This window comes from Schistocerca piceifrons, chromosome X (genome assembly GCF_021461385.2).
Source record: "Schistocerca piceifrons isolate TAMUIC-IGC-003096 chromosome X, iqSchPice1.1, whole genome shotgun sequence".
Taxonomy (NCBI): Eukaryota; Metazoa; Arthropoda; class Insecta; order Orthoptera; family Acrididae; genus Schistocerca; species Schistocerca piceifrons.
The window spans coordinates 64797982-64815169 of record NC_060149.1 but is presented as its reverse complement, the minus strand read 5'-3'; the positions used below and the strand labels follow the sequence as shown (position 1 = coordinate 64815169).

The 17188-nt window shown below is 39.6% G+C and overlaps 1 protein-coding gene across 1 annotated transcript in view; it reads right to left on the bottom strand.

Moving 5' to 3' along the window:
* Window positions 1-3744: 3744 nt before the first annotated feature.
* LOC124722177 (mucin-5AC-like) overlaps window positions 3745-17188 on the bottom strand; it is a 68204-nt gene continuing 54760 nt past the window's right edge. Inside the window, exons 6-7 of the mRNA XM_047247377.1 lie at window positions 5329-6076; window positions 3745-3902 (exon numbers count right to left, since the gene is read on the bottom strand). Coding sequence (XP_047103333.1) covers window positions 3745-3902; window positions 5329-6076 — 906 coding nt within the window. The remainder of the gene's footprint in view (window positions 3903-5328; window positions 6077-17188) is intronic.

The window sequence follows — 17188 nt, the reverse complement described above, 5'->3', positions numbered from 1 at the left end:
CAGGCAGACCTGCTTCCTTAAAGAGAGTGTTAGTTTTTCTGTTCGCACTATCAGTGGAATCATATTCTAATGGATGATAAGCAGGGTCCTCTAGAAACTGACAAATCTTCAGGTCTTCCGTATTATGACCAAAGAGTGCCCTTTGTCTGTGGCAACAACATTATGCAGCCCAAAACTTGGTGAAACTTGAAAGCATGAAAAACACAGTGCAGCAACATGTGACATCCGCTAAGTGGTAAATTTGAGGGATCAGACATTGGATGAAGTCACACTGAGGGTACTCAGAAGGCACCTTAACTTTGCAGTAACTCACAGAAGCCTACTGGTAGACGGCTTCATCAGCTCCGTGAAGCAAGTAGGCAACGCACTACCTTCAAGTCTGGCAGAGAGATTGAGAGACAGACATGCAGGGTACTAACTGGAGCCAGGCCTCCCAAATGAACATATCAAGAGATAAGAGGATAGTTCTCAAGAGGTTGGGGGATGACAACGTCAGAGTGGTGTTACCCGCAGACAAAGGGAACTCTTTGGTCATAATGCAGAAGACCAAATACTACCTGAAGATTCAACTTCTGTTGGACCCTGCTGATCATCCACTAGAATATGACTCCACTAATAGGGTGAAAATGAAAACGATGACGATGACACTCTTTATAGAAACAGGCTTGCCTGAGAAAGTTGTGAAGCAACCGACACCCAAGGTACTAATACCCCCCAGACTATATAGGTTACCCAAAATTCACAAAGATGTACAGCTATGTCCCATCATGAATAATATTGGTGCAGCCACCTACCCGTCAGCTACATACCTGAAGAAGATGTTAGCAACGTATGTGGGAAAGTGCAATCAATCACACCTGCACCTCATCATTAAACTTTGTGGAACATCTCAGAAACTTACGTATCACGGATGCAGGCGTCCTGGGCAGTTTTGCTGTGGTGTCCCTGTTCACAAGGTCACTCCAGGGTACACTCGATCTGATCGGTGAGAGATTTGCTGCTTTGCTAGATCTCTTGAAGCAGATTTTAACACCCTCTTACTTTGAATGCGAAGGCCAACTGTATGAGCAGACTTAAGTTGTGATGGGTAGCCCCTTGTCTCCGGTAGTGGCCAGTCTGTTTATGGAGATGTTCAAAGATGAGGCCCTTACAGTTTCCACCAACCTGCCAATGTGTTTCTTCAGATATGTAGATGGCATATTCCTCATTTGGCCTTACAGCCAGGAAACAAAGGACAAGTTCTTGGACCACATGAACTCTCAACATCCCAACAAAGTTCACCATGGAGCTAGAGAGTGATGGTCAGTTTCTGTTGCTGGATGTCCTGGTGAAGATGAAGGCAGATGGAATCTTGGGCCACAGTGTGTATTAAAAGCCAAAACACACACACACACACACACACACACACACACACACACACACACACACACACACACACACACACACCATCAGCTACCATCATCCAGCACACAACACCAGGGTCCTTAGAACACTTGTACACCAAGCCAAGATGGTTTCCAACTCTGATAGCTTAATAACAGAATTAGAACATCTTCAGCGAGTTTTCACTGACAACGGATATTCAACTAGGGCCATCCACAAAGCATTACATTTCACCACACAACTTGATACACCAGAAGATGAACAAGAAGAGATCAGAAAGGTAGCTTTACTACCTTATGCAGGACCTAGCTCTTCCCAGATAGATAGATCCTGAGGGAACCCAAAAGTGTCTTCTATCTGCCCAACACAATCGTGGCTCTTCATGTAACATTCAAGGATGATATCAAGTTCAGAAAACCTGGTATTTAACAGATGCCTTGTGAATACGGTACGTCTTACGCCGGTCATACATCAACAACAGTGGACATAAGACGTAAGGAACATCAGAGACATCGTAGGCTAGGACAGGCCACAAAATCAGCAACAGCAGAACACTGCCTGGAACACTAATACACCATGGATTATGATAACACCAGGATCCTAACCCAAGCCCCCGGTGTCATCAATGAACCAATTGTAATCAAGATGGCAGTACATCTAATCAATCGGGAAGCATGATACAAACTCAGCATAGCATGAAATCCAACATTCTAACTGCTACAGAAACACGAGAAAAAAGTTTCCATTTCCAGTAATGAATCTCTGACGACTGCAGGAGTATACGACAGGTCCAGACCACATACGGAGTAGTTGGTTGTGGCCATTGCTGCAGGAGATGGTCACAACTCACGCAGAAGAGATATAGAATATCATCAACAACCTGAGACCTCAGGGAGCACACCTCATACGAGCAAACCTAATACAGAACACCGGACGGCAGTCTCCGCCACAAGAGGCTCCTGTAGCCGGCACACACGTTACACAGAACTGTGGCAGCAGCGCAAAATTACAAGGAGCAAGCCCCATGGGAGGAGACCGAATACAGAACACCATGGCAGGGCCACCATGCAGGAGACTGCCATAGTGGAAACAGAGGGAATGAAAAACACCTGCAGCAGTGTGGAAGCGTGCTTCGTGTGCAGGGAGCAAAGAGAACACCCGATCCAGAGTGGACGCCAGATGGAACTCCAGGCACCACCCACATATAAACATTGGACCCATTTAACCAGGCAGTTAGTCTCAGGGAATACCTGATGATGTCAAGTTAATGCCATCAAAATATTGTTCTGTGAAGACACGTACCATTGGCACACCACCCAACCTCAATGAGATGCTGAAATATGTAAGTTGGCCAAGGAAGGAGCTGCACTTAATCCTGCAGATCAGATTGCTCTAATTATGGAATAGTCAAAACTGTATGCTGTGATGTCATTTCATGTTGTAACACATGGCAGTACTCCACTGTTCTATCAACTTGAGTTATTGCAGAATTGGGTAACATACATTCTGCCATTACCATAAAACAGGTTGAACCAAGACTATTACAAGAACACTACCTCTTGCCATTAGCTCAGCAGTACAGTGCTCACATACCCATTGCAGCCCGAGGCACTGGTGGTTTTTAGACAACTGAAGTTGATGAAATACAATGTGTGAAACATGCCCAGTCCATAGCAAACAGCATCCAACCACAGACTCAGGCAAAATCACAACCACCGTAGTGCTCGAACATCAAATAAGCACTTGAAGATGCTGTCCCCGCTGTTATGGTGACAATGGAGCAGTTATCAAATGCTGTGGCCTGGTACCTGCTTGCCACTACATGTGATGGACGCTCTTCTATCAAATAATTTCACAAATGTATCAATGCTGTGGCAAATAGCCCTGTCCAAAATGAAATGTCACAGTATGAAATTCATCCGGCCCCCCCTCCCACCCCCAACAAAAATCATTCTGCAGAATACAAAATGACTCATATGATGAATTGCACCCTCTGACGTAGATTAATTATTGCCTCCATGTTTCCACTTCATTTGATGCCTCTTAACTTATTTAATACTAATCTTCTCAGTCACACAAGACAGGGTATTACTGGGCTTAGGTGTGAGCAGTTCCTGTGCCAATTTAATCACTGTTTTGCCAACAGACTATTGTACACATCCTCCCAGTATGTATTCAGTTGGGCCATTAATTTTGAGTGTTCCAATTTTCACTGTCATACAGCATATTTGACAGTAATTTCATTTTGGGCATATTTTGTAACAATTATTTTGACTGTAATATATGCTAAATATTATTTGTCTTACTTCTCTAGTACAACAGTAATACACACCATTTACCTACGGCACAGCACTCTTTGCTTCAATATAAAGCAACAAAATGGAGGTAAAAACTTACCTGAGGGCTGAGGACTGGTATTTTTTGAAATGTAACAGGTCCAGCAGTCAGGTAGGCTATAGAGTTGGCTGGTACGTGGATAGCACTACTCGATGCTGCTATTCTTACATTCTGTGTTACACCTAAAAATAAGTTATATATAAATGTGTATTCTTTTCAACAAAGGCATCAATTATTGTCTATAAACCCAAGCGTTGCAGTAACAGCAGTACTGCTTCATTGCTAATAAAACAAAATTCTCATTAACAGCAAAAGACAGATTAATTTCAGTTTTAAACATTTCTCTGACACTTAACTGCAAATTATGTCTGGTTTCTAAATATACAAAGAGTGTCATGAAAGTTTTGACAATAGTCTGAGAAAATGAAGGAAGCAATATTTGCAAACAAAATACTTTCATTGGGCTTCAAAGTAATCATCGTTATCTACAACACAGTTCTGGCATCAGTTTCAAAGCTTTTGGAAACTGTAAGCAAACGCTTCTTGTGGAGTCACTCAAAGCACTGTGGTCACGCCTTGTGGGATATCCGCATATTTATGGGAGCCGAGACCTGGTGCTACCAATAGAATCTGGAGACCAAGTAACAGTCAACAAAAAGGTGTTCATTGACTTACCTATCTTCTTTGGATGGATCACACCCTGGCTATTGAAAAATGTGATGAACATTGTCTTCATCCTGGATTTTGTCAGCCAACTTTTTTCTGAGAGGCAAGGAAGGCTAACCCCATGCAACTGACTGTCCCTTGGTCTACCGATCATATTGGTAGCACCAGATCTCGTCTCCTGTTTCGCTGCGGATATCCAACAATGCATGACCAAAGAGTTGAGCGATTCTATAAAAAGCTCTTGCTGACAATTTCAAACAGCTTTACAATTGCAGGGGTTCAACAATCTCCTGGCAAAAAAGGCCTTGTCCTCCTCATGAGCCATAATTACACAAACATGTACATTTGAAGATAAATATTTAGGAGATTTTCATGTCCATACTAGTGCACAGGATAAATGGCGATTCTAAATCGAGGTTCAAAAATGTTGAAGAATGGAAAAGGCATGTAAAATTTGGGATTCTGAACAACAAAAGAAATGGAAGAAGTGAAAAAATGTCTGCCAAAGAAGAGGGCTGTTTCCCTTTTAGAAGAAAAATACACCACTATCAGGCTTAAAAGAAATAGATTTTCCTTTTTTAGCTAAACATAATTCAAAACACAATTTCCAAAATATATAGTAAACAAAGAAATAATGATCAACAACTTTCATACTGCAAAAGGGTAACTTCTAATGCACTTTAGAGGAATTCAACTCATTTATTTACAATAGGGAAAAAATTCAAATAGCATCACAGGTTAATACCATAAACATGAACATAGTTGAAGTACACATTTTAAAATCAGAGCAGTGGTATCAAAGTAACTACAAAATTAGTTAACCATCTGCCATAAAGATTTTTGTTTTTTACACTGCAAGAAAAGTAAAATCTTATTTATAAAATGAAATTCTAACCTTTACAACAATTTATTATCTACTAACTATCTTTGAAGAAAATTTACCTTTTACAGATGATGCTTTCACTACATCAGGCAACGAAGCAACTGTCATAATAGGTTTCGGCTGTTCAGCACTGGTTGTTTGTGAGCTGAATACAGAATTTGAGTTTACAACTTCTGGTTGACTGCAGTTTGCAGTAATTCCACTAGGAAGTGAAACCTTTATGAGAGGAGTAGTTAAAGCAAATGTTGGAGTACCAGCAGGTTTCTTTCCCAACAAACTGGTCATAACTTCAACGGCATTTACAGTTGTATTTTTTCTTTTCCTCTTAGCTTCAGCACTAGATTTATATGTCTCTGTAGGCCTCTTCAGACTTGCACTAAGAATATTTGGCATATGAAACTGACCAGTCTTCACAAGTGATGGTTTTGAGTTACCCACAGTCTTTGCACTAGTCGTAACACATTTGGCAAAAATGTTTTTAAAGCTATTAGCACTATTCTGAGTACCAGAATTCTGGTTCTTACGTGTTATGTTGGGAAGAATTGGCACGTGATTCTTTGCTGAGTTTATTAGAAGTGTGTTTGCACCTAACAAACTAGGTTTGGTGCTAATGTTTGTGAGGACAGATTTCATCGTAGATGCTGCATGATTTGTAGCATTGTTCAGCTGAATGCTGTATATCTCACTGGTCATTGGTACTCTAACAACTCCTTCTGTTAATGCAGTCTGCAGGCCATTTCTTGATTGATCTGGACGTCGGCTTGAAAACTTCACAACACCCTGCTTTCGACAGGTAAGCGAAACCACCTGAAAATCAAGAAAGCACAAACGTGTATTCACTCTCAGTGTTTTTAATATTCGTACATAAAACACTTGCTCAATAGGAGAAATAAAGACAGATTTAAAGGTATCGCTGCCGCTAGAGTGACTGAAGTATCATTTTATAAAAGTTGCTGAAGCAGCCCATCACCTAATCCTTGTACAAAATAAAATAAAAAATAAAAATAACCCCCCCCCCCCCCACACACACACACACACACACACACACACAAAAACTTGCATGAGAGAGAGAGAGAGAGAGAGAGAGAGAGAGAGAGAGAGAGAGAGAGAGAGAGAGAGGGGGCGGGGGGGGGGAGGGGGGGGGGCACTGGATACAAACTATACAAAGTGCAACAAATGACCTTCAAACTTGATGCCACCTGCGTAGTAGAAGAATGAGTGGTAGTTACGAAGAAATAAATGCTATACTATGCAAGTGAGTGAGAGAAGGGATAGGACGACACAAGGTAAAGTCAAAATAAAAGAAATTGAAGAGGGCAAGTAATAATATTGACAAATAAGGCATCCAGATAGGATAAAAACAGATTAGGAGGGATGGGAGGAATAAGGTGTAGGGGTGGTAGAGGGGAGGGTGTACCAAGAGAAAAAGGTGTGTGCAATTTACACAAAAGGTTCTCTCGAGCAAACAAATGCTACAGTGGGTACTAGAAGGTTATGTAGGGGGAGCCCCAAGCAACACAATCTGATCTTTTCTCTCTGTTCAGAGAAAGAGCAATAGCGAAACAGCAACTGCATGGTGATAACAATGAGGAAAATTTCTTCTCCAGCTGCAACAGAGATTTATTTAGAATCACACATTTTGGCTCTTGTTATTACGTGACAACTGAAAGCAGCAAATCTGTGATGACTGAACAACAACAACATAGCACATCCTCAAATACTGGATTGATGGCAGGAAACCTGGCATAGGCCTAATGATCGCAATATTTGTCATTCACTAATAGTCTTGGCCAGGTACAAAATAGGCATTCTGCTGGTGCAACTGAGGCTGTGTTTTTTACTGAAGTCACAATTTGCTTGTGGTCATATTTGGACTCATCTTAACATGCTCTGAAACCAAAGGGTCAAACTGCTTCTTTATTCCAGTGTACCTGTAGGTTAATCAAGGTCAAAATACATCACATATAAATACATGAAATATGTACGGGTTATGGAAAGGATGTTCTAGCAAAGACAGAAAACAATATGTAGCTGAAACCAGTTACAAAGTGTGTGTGTACTTATTGTAAGGTATCGTTTCTAAGGATCACCTGCAATGACAATACAGTATAACCTCACTTTCACATTCCCACAATTAACATTTTCCCACCGTTTACAACATTTTTTATCAGTCTCGTCAAACTTCCTATGCCCACAATGTTAATTTGCACCCGATTTTGCGTCAACATATTTCTAATTTTCCCGTGATTTACACATTATGAAAAAATGTTTGTGGAGAAAAATGTGACGTTGGCATGATGTTGGCCATCCAGTAGTGTTCACAAATATTACGTTGTTAAGTTTCTTGACAACGAGGCGCTCTACTCAGCAGATTTGAAAAAGGAAACCTGTAAAAGTTGGAACAATTCGTGCCCTATTTCCCGCAGCTGCCAAGCTCTACTTGGCATGATGGCTGATGGGAGTAACTAGATTTGTTCGAATGACGATCTGAGCAACGACAACCATTTCTGAATTGTCTCCACTGGGCAAACACAAGTTCATGATAGTTGTGATTGTCGTGACACCTTTGTCGAACCATATTTAGCACGTTTCAGCGTATGGCCACTTGGAGCGCTAGCTGACACCATCATACAAACACTGTGGCAATTTCGTGTCTAAACGTGTTCGCCAGCATTATGGACAAGGCCAAGCGCAATCGCATCGATTTTTATCGTACTTTAAAATATTGTATGATTAAATTCTTTTAGAGGAACAAAGGAGAGCATAGGAACTTCTTTGTTCCACTAAAACAATTTGATCGTACGATCAATACTTGTGCGCTAGGCCTAAATTTCGGTTTGGCGAATGATGCGTGCTACCTAGTTAAACTTCTTGGTCTAGTTAAGTCGATTCAGAGAGGGATATTTGAGCTGTTGCTTTTGATACGTTTTCTTCAATTACCTATCTAACGAATAGTGAAAGACTATCACTGATAGACACCTGGCAGGATAACTAATGAAGTGACAATTGATCAGTTATCGACCGGGGTTGAAAATTATCGAGTTACTAAAATCGCTATTAAAAAATTAGGGTTAGTGGTAGAAGGGTGAAAATTTAGGGTTGTGTGTATTTTTTAATGCCACATCATAAAAAATAAAAATAAAATGTTCTGTCCAAAAAAAGAAAAAATTTTGGGGGTGGACCACCCTTAAACTTAGGGGTATGAAAAATAGATTACGACCAATTCTCTGACATACCAAATATACACGTAAAATTTCATCAGAATTAACAGAGCCGTTTCGGAGGAGTAGGGCAACTAACACTGTGACACCAGAATTATATATATAAGGAAGGATAAACCTTCATTAGATTAATAAACAAGTCCTTGACACGTCTTTGATCCCTGTTATGTACATGTATCATAAATAAAGTGCAAGGCAGTATCCTACACGTAACTTTTACAGCTTAAAACATTACTTCCCACATTTTACATTTTCCCGTGTTTTACACAATTTTTTCGAAGTCCCTTGAAAAGTGTACAAGAGGGGTTTCACTGTATTTGTAATTATTTTCAAAAGTAAAATAAACTGGACTGTAGTGATAAACTTTTTGAGAACCCTTGGCACCATGCAGGCTACTCAGCCAAGATATCAAAGGGGTTTTACAGCTCGTTCTCAAAGGACGGTACTGTATATTGTCATGGGCGCAAACTGAGCCCCCATATTTTTCTGATGAAATATTTCATGTACAACAGTACCAATCTTCCTTCAAGCAAATAAATATGTCAAACAAACTGCGGATTGCAAGAGGAGGTCTTTGCCATCATAATGTATTCCTAGTGCACTGATTTCTCCACCTGTAATCTGGATATAAGAGACATTATGTTCCAGCATAGTCAATGTTTTCTGTGGAGAATATTTAAGTGAAAGCCTTTTCAGTACTTTGTCCCAGTGGATGGATGTTAGAAGTGTATTGTAGAAAATCATGACTACTATGAGTGCCAGTAAACGTATTTTGTTTGTTACTCTTGGTTTCCTCTATTTTCTGAGACCATTAATTGAAATTTTCAGCCACCTCTTGTACATTTAAGCTAAACAAGCCATCTTACGGCATTCAGTAGGAGGTGCTTCAAGTAAAACCATTAAGCTTCAGTTCTCAAATCGTGTGCAGGAAATGTTATTAAACCTCTGTATGATCTGTAATTTCTACAAGTTTTCCATTAGAGACATTTCACAAACTGTACATGGGAGGAAATAGTATATTTCTTGGCATTTCATGAAACATGCCTCTCTACTAGCATCAGTATGCCATCAATTTGAAAATAAATTATTACATGTCAGTGGGCCCCTTCACTAAACACAAATATCCATATACTTTTTAGACCTAAAAATAGGCAACAAAAACAGTCCCCACCAATTTGATATATGTAAAAAAACTACTACCCCTGACATCATAAACAAAAATTTTTGTCGTGCAAATCTGCATATTTCAAATCAATGATTAAAGTGATTCTGAAGTTACCTCTTGATAATAATGTGATAAAAATGAAATAAAAACATTACAATACACGGCACAACAAAATTACTTCAACACCAAAATAGTACTCAGATTATATGAACAGCATACGAAACCAAAGACAGATAATACACACAAAGAAATAAAATTAAAAGTGGAAGAAAAATAAATTGCAAATAAACCTACTGATCTATGTCACAGCACCACACATGGGGCAAATATCAAATAAAATGGACAACTTGTTAAAGAAAACAAAAATGAAATTAACTTTTTTGTTCAAACAACAACTTGAAGGCCAAAATCTGACACCAAAAAATAATATCTCCACTTATTTAAATCCAGGTGTCTGCAAACTTTGCAACACTGCAATAATTTTTATACTGGACAAACAGGTACAAGTTTCAGAATTAGATTTTAAGAACATACATGAAACTGTGACAGCAACCAACCCACATTTTACTTACATTTAAAGGAACAAAAACTGACAGAAGATACTGAAACTTTCAAAAAAGTTCTATACAAATAACCTAAGAGACATACAATGAACATTTTGGAGGAAATGTGAATTTACATTCATACAGAAAAATTCCCAGAAAATAATGAACATACAGATTTTATACATAAAAAAATACCTGGAAAATTTTATTGACATTAGAAAGGAGAAGGGATGAATCATCACAAGAAACGATAGAATATTATTTACCTAAATTCAAAAAATACCTATCTCTGAAAATTAAATGTACTCACAGACTTTCCAAGAAACATAATTTCAAACAGCCGCAGCTGTCAAAAATAATTTTATAGAGTTCACGCAAATGAAAGTAGAGAGAAATTATGTGAACATAATATAAATGGAAGACAACTGATACTTATCGAAGAAGCAATATGGACCATGTCATACCAGCTATGACCCAAACAATGTACCATACATAGACTAACTAACACAGATGTAAGGAACAATATTATACCATCTGCACAGGTATGTCTGATAATGACAAAATGCCAAAACGAGTTTGTCTTATGATTTTGTAATTACTATGAGTACATAAATCAGCTGTGCAGCAGAAACCTCTACCAAAAATAAAATGTCATTTTTCAACCTCACACATGCTATGGGACCACTAGAAAAGAAGTTGTTGAATTTAACAGTGCTTTATTTCATCAGGACAGTGAACCAAGTTAAAATTGTAATTGCTCATAATGGAACAAATCTGTAATGAGTGTCCATGTCAAGAAATGCTGTCCCTGAAATAATGTGTGTGCAATTTTACATTTGCCCAGTGTGTGAGGATTCTGGACCAGTCTCAGGTATTCAGAATGGTGGTGGCTCACAGATGGTGTGATATTTCAGCAAACTGCCTTGTTGCCATCCACAGCCATTCTACTGGCACCATGTCCCCTGGCCACCAGTCACCAGATCTCAATATTGTTGAGTTTTTGTGTCTCTTTTGGAGTGAAGGGTGTCCAATTACTATCCACCTCCATCAACCTTACCTGAACTTGCACGTAATTTGCAGGAAGAATTGTAGCAGATTCCCTTGCAAGCCATACAGGACCTGTGTCAGGGCATCCAGCAATGAGTCATTTTGAACTTTGAGGTACCTTCCACGGTTTTCATGGCAAATATTTTTGAAGGTTACTTTTTTTACAAAATTTGACAATAGAACATTTTTTCAAAAGTATATATATTGATAATTATTAGAATATCCATGATTAACAACATTTTTCATTAATAGTATAAATCAGAGATATGAATTAAAAGATTTATAAAATATTATATACTAAATTTTGATTTACAGACAGTACAAAATATCAAATAGAAAATTACACATTCTGAATTGAAGGGAACAAACTTTAGAAATTTTTCCATAATATAAATGAATACACCATTTCTTTAAATTTTCTATCTCAGTTGAAACCTTTGAGGCTTCGCTCAACATATTTGCTCTTTTCCCTTCTAATTCTTAGATTTCAGCTTGATTTTGTTTGTTTAATAATCATTCCTCCTCCTATCTTTCACCTTCCTTCTCCTTAGTTTTAATATCATGTATGTACAAAGAATGTGCAAAGCAAAAAGAGTGTATAAAACTTGTCAATGTTTAAAGTGTCAACCCCATTAGCATCCTGGACTGTGCCACATATGTCTCTTTGAGCAATAAGGCTCTTTTCTGTCCGATTTGAAATTATAATTTTAGCATTTACAGAAAAGCCTCAGCAACAGAAGCATTTCGATGTGAGATTATTAAAACAATTTGCACAAAATCTCAACACTCTGGGCATGGCTTTGAAAGTAACTTGATTACATAAATCTAGAAATTATCAAAATAATTTTTGCTTCTCTTGTACGATTTTATCTTCAATTCTTTTTCTCCCCACATCTCCATCAATTCAAGTTTGCCACTGTCTGCCTTTGAACTCGACATTCTTCCGTTCAGTAACAAAATTTCAAGTCATGCTGTCAGTCTTCTTTGAGCAACTTCCTGGTTTAATGTAATTTCTGGATTGCAGCAGGAAATCCCACACATTAAGTTGTATTTCAGGGGTAGTAATCTTTCTCACAATTTCTCTAGTAACAATGATGTAATCCACTTCTTTACATCCTTTCTCGCTGCATCAAAATATTCATAAGATTATGTACTTCATCATGTAGATGTGGAGCCATTGGAACACTGCTCTGACAATCAAGTAAAAATTGTGCCAAGCAATGTGCCGTTGAACCGAACAATGTCAGTTTTGGAGCTAGCAATTTATTATTGACAGCATCAGAAACAATTCTGAAACTCTATGATGGAGGAATAGTTTTTAATTTCTATCTTTCAGTAAAATAAGTTCAAATATATTCAATAATTTCTACAGCTTTTTCAGCTGCATTGGCATTTTCGATCCCTCTTGTTCCACAAAATTATGTAGGAAAGGATGAAGATCTGGTTATCTCCATGCAGGCAAATCATGAAATAACTAATAAAGTGCTCTAAAAAAGATGATGTCCCTATTAAGTTTATGGTGTGCTTGTTTTGAAAGTGCCATACAATACGTGCAAACTGTAGGTACTAATTTGAAGCAGTTTTAGACCATCAAAGGATTCTTTTAGTTCCTTGTTAAGGTCAAAAGTTTTCAATTCACTCTGGCCCATCCATCAATAACTACATATCATCTGCATATGCAAGCGCCTGAGTCACTCCATTAAACAGTGTTCCCCAGGGTTGTTGCTTTGTGTCTTTCACATTACACTCTCAAAGGCGACATTAAACATAATAGGGGAGAGCACATCACCCTGCTGCAGTCCTTGGTTAACTTCAAATGCCTTTGATAAAGTACCCTCGATCTTTACTTTGCATACTGTTCTTCTCGAAGTCATTTGAACCAAACTTATCACTCTGTTAGGGACTCCTGCCTCTTGCATTGCATTCTAACATTGATCCCTTTTGATACTGTCATAAGCTTGTTTGAAGTCAATGAACAGCTGGTAGACATCGATGTTGTACTCATAACATTTTTCAACGATGTATCTGATAGTGAAAATCTTGTCTGTAGTTGATCTATTAGCTCTGAAACCACACTGGCAGTCTCCTAGATACTCTCCTACGTATGTTCTTAACCACCCAGCCATGATTTTTCCTAATACTTTATATACTATACAGAGTAGTGCAATTCCTCTATAATTCCCACAGTCAGCTTTGTCATGTTTCTTATGTATAGGGCAGAGTATTGCTGTACTCCACTATTTCGGCATATTTTCTTTCTGCCATATTTCCACTATAATCTCATGCAAAACCCTTACCATATTTTATCATTTCTGCTGTAATATTGTCTTCTCCCAGAGCTTTATTGTTTTTTAGAGTCTCGATACTAACTTTAACTTCTTACAGTGTGGGTTCTGCTACTGATCCCCAGTGCTCTTCATCTCTGTTTACTTCCTGCTCCACCTCTTCTGCCGTACCGGCATCAACTCCACCTTCATTTTCTGATTCTGTATTCAGTAGTTCACTAAAATACTCCACCCATCTGTCTAAACTCTGCTCTTTTCCTCCAATAAGATTTCTCTCCTTATCTTTACAGAAAACTGCTCTGGGTTGGAACCCTTTCCTTATATCTGTAACCCTCATACAGAATTTCCTTGTTTCTTGAGCAGTATTTCTCTCTTCTAACTCATCACTCCACTGTTTTTCAAATTCTCTCTTTTTCCTCCTACACTTCTTAACTTCTCCCCTTCTCTTCTCCTAGTACTCTTCTACAGTACCTCCAGTTCTCCTCTGCAGCATTCTTTTTCCTGCTTCATTTCTTTCTTCTATCTTCCTCCTACAGTCTTCTTCAAACCAGCTCTGGGTTCTTGACTGCTTCTTTCTGCCCAGTACAGTTTAAGCCATCTCGTGTATTATTCCTTTAACCATTTCCCATCTTTCTTTAATATCCTCTCCTGCCCACTCTTCGGCTTCATTAAGTCTATAGAAATAAAGAGTAATAGACTATGTTGGTTGGTACATGTAGAAAGAATGGAGGAGAACAGCAAAGTCAAGAAAATTTTCAAAGGAAAACCCGGTGGACGTCATATAAGGGGCAGACCAAGGACCAGATGGCTAGACAACGTGGAAGAGGACTTGAGAAGGATGGTAGTGAGAAGGTGGAGAGCCAGGGTAGCCAGCAGAGAAGAGTGGGCGGAGGTTGTCCGGAAGGCCAAAACCCTACAAGGGCTGTAGCATAAACGAGTAGTGGTAGTAAATTCTCTTTTGCAGAACTTTTCGAATGACTACTAAACTGATATAGCATAAGAAGAGAACTCTTCTTTAATAAAGCACCTTTCCTTCTCTTCCACACTCTGTTAACCCATAATTTTATTCCAGCCTCGTCCACCCAACCCTTGTCATGTATGTGAAAACCACCACTTGGTGGTATTTCTGAAGATTTTGGCATTGTCTCGCACTTGAAAATGCAAGTTTAGTACCATCAGCACCGAATGAAAGGACAACAGTGTAGCACTTTTTTTTTTTCACGTCCACTTGTTTTTATAGTCTCAGTTTTAGCAGCTCTCATGGCAACAGTTCCTACTCGGCGCATCAAATGTCAGAGGAGTTTCGTCCACATTCGCTATTTGGCTTAGTTTCTTTCAAAGTTAAATAATAAAGTGATAGAAGGATAATATTCTCTCTCCATCCTCTTGTGGAATTTCCTGAGATATTTTGGTTTTGGTTTGCATGTTAAGTTCGTGACCCTTCACAAACCTATAGCACCAACCAACTCCACCCTTAAAGTCTTAAGTTCCACTGTAGCACTAGCATACAAGTGTGTATTTGAATCATTATTGTATTAATTCCAGTGCCATCTTGACAGTGTTCTTGAATCCATTTCAACACGTCATCGTTTTGGCCATTTTGCATTCAATCCCCTATTCACACGTTCAATCTTCCTCACTTTTTTCAGTTCTTCTTTACAAGCCTGCCAATCGCAAATGGTTTTTTCTGTTGGTGGAGGGTCGAAATGCCACCTAGTTGCTCTGTTACCACATTCTTCTGCATATGCTATTACTTTCAATTTATATCCCGCATCAAATGAATACCTTTTATTTTTTTCCATTACAAAACCAGCTACTATCTAAATTATTGTACTATTACTAGTACTACAAATGACTTTCAGTTCAAGTACACTGACACTGTAGACTGCAGTGACACAGTGTTCTGGGTTTGTTATGGCAGGGTAGGAGGTAGATAGTGTTAGCAAGCTTGTGAATCCCTGCAACTCATGTTCATCACCTCAGTGCACTGCTGCAATTTTTTCAATGTTGCCAGATATAGATATGTTTCGCGAGGCATCGAATATATGGTCATTTTTAAGACTAGCAGCAATTTTAAATTGAACACTGGGCATTTTTATATTTATTTCGTGTGTAAGACGCTCCTGAATTTTGGAGGCAATTTTTCGAAGAAAAAAAGCGTGTCTTATAGCTGTTTTGTACGTAGGAGTTCAAGAATCACTGGTGTAGGGGGGGGGGGGGGGGGGGTTGTATGACTAAACCGCTGAAGGCTATTGTCCATCTACAGAAGAATGGCTAAACAAGTTGATTACATGTTAGTTATGATAAAATAACACCATTTTTAAACTGTGTATTTTCACAGATTTTATATTTAATAATAATTAGTGTATTGGGGGCCTACTCATACTCTGCCAGCAACCCACATTACAGCAATGTCATGCAGGCAGCCAGCTGTTTAGCACATGATCCTGAAGGGCTCCCATGATGCACACAACCATGAGACAGTGAGCAAACTGCCAGTAGACGTCGTTCATCCCACAAACCTTTTCCTACACTGGCCACACAACAGAAAGCGAGACCAATTGCATCCTGGCACCAAGGGATGTAGTTAGGCCAATGCATGGACCCTATGGGCCCTGAGTGGCGAGTTCACTCTCAGTGGGCTTCCCAGGTGGCATGACTTTCCAAAGCACTTTTCCCCAAGTTGGAAACTTTGATTACTTTCTTGCACTCAGTACAAATATCAATTGTACAGTTTTTGGCATCAGGAGCATCCCATGGAAATAGACACTCCCAATACTTTTGGTACTGTGTTATGCTTGTACATGATTTTGAGATTTTTAATATTTCAACAGCCGCAAGACAAAAAACCAACTAATTTAAATAAACTGACTGCTCAAACTTGTTCAAAGCCGTACTTCCAGGGACAGTCGCAGAGGGTGGGCTTACTGGTAGTTGGGAGCTCCAACGTCAGGCGCGTAATGGGGCCCCTTAGGGAAATGGCAGCAAGAGAGGGGAAGAAAACCAATGTGCACTCCGTGTGCATACCGGGGGGAGTCATTCCAGATGTGGAAAGGGTCCTTCCGGATGCCATGAAGGGTACAGGGTGCACCCATCTGCAGGTGGTCGCTCATGTCGGCACCAATGATGTGTGTCGCTATGGATCGGAGGAAATCCTCTCTGGCTTCCGGCGGCTATCTGATTTGGTGAAGACTGCCAGTCTCGCTAGCGGGATGAAAGCAGAGCTCACCATCTGCAGCATCGTCGACAGGACTGACTGCGGACCTTTGGTACAGAGCCGAGTGGAGGGTCTGAATCAGAGGCTGAGACGGTTCTGCGACCGTGTGGGCTGCAGATTCCTCGATTTGCGCCATAGGGTGGTGGGGTTTCGGGTTCCGCTGGATAGGTCAGGAGTCCACTACACGCAACAAGCGGCTACACGGGTAGCAGGGGTTGTGTGGCGTGGGCTGGGCGGTTTTTTAGGTTAGATGGCCTTGGGCAAGTACAGAAAGGGCAACAGCCTCAACGGGTGCGGGGCAAAGTCAGGACATGCGGGGACCAAGCAGCAATCGGTATTGTAATTGTCAACTGTCGAAGCTGCGTTGGTAAAGTACCGGAACTCCAAGCGCTGATAGAAAGCACCGAAGCTGAAATCGTTATAGGTACAGAAAGCTGGC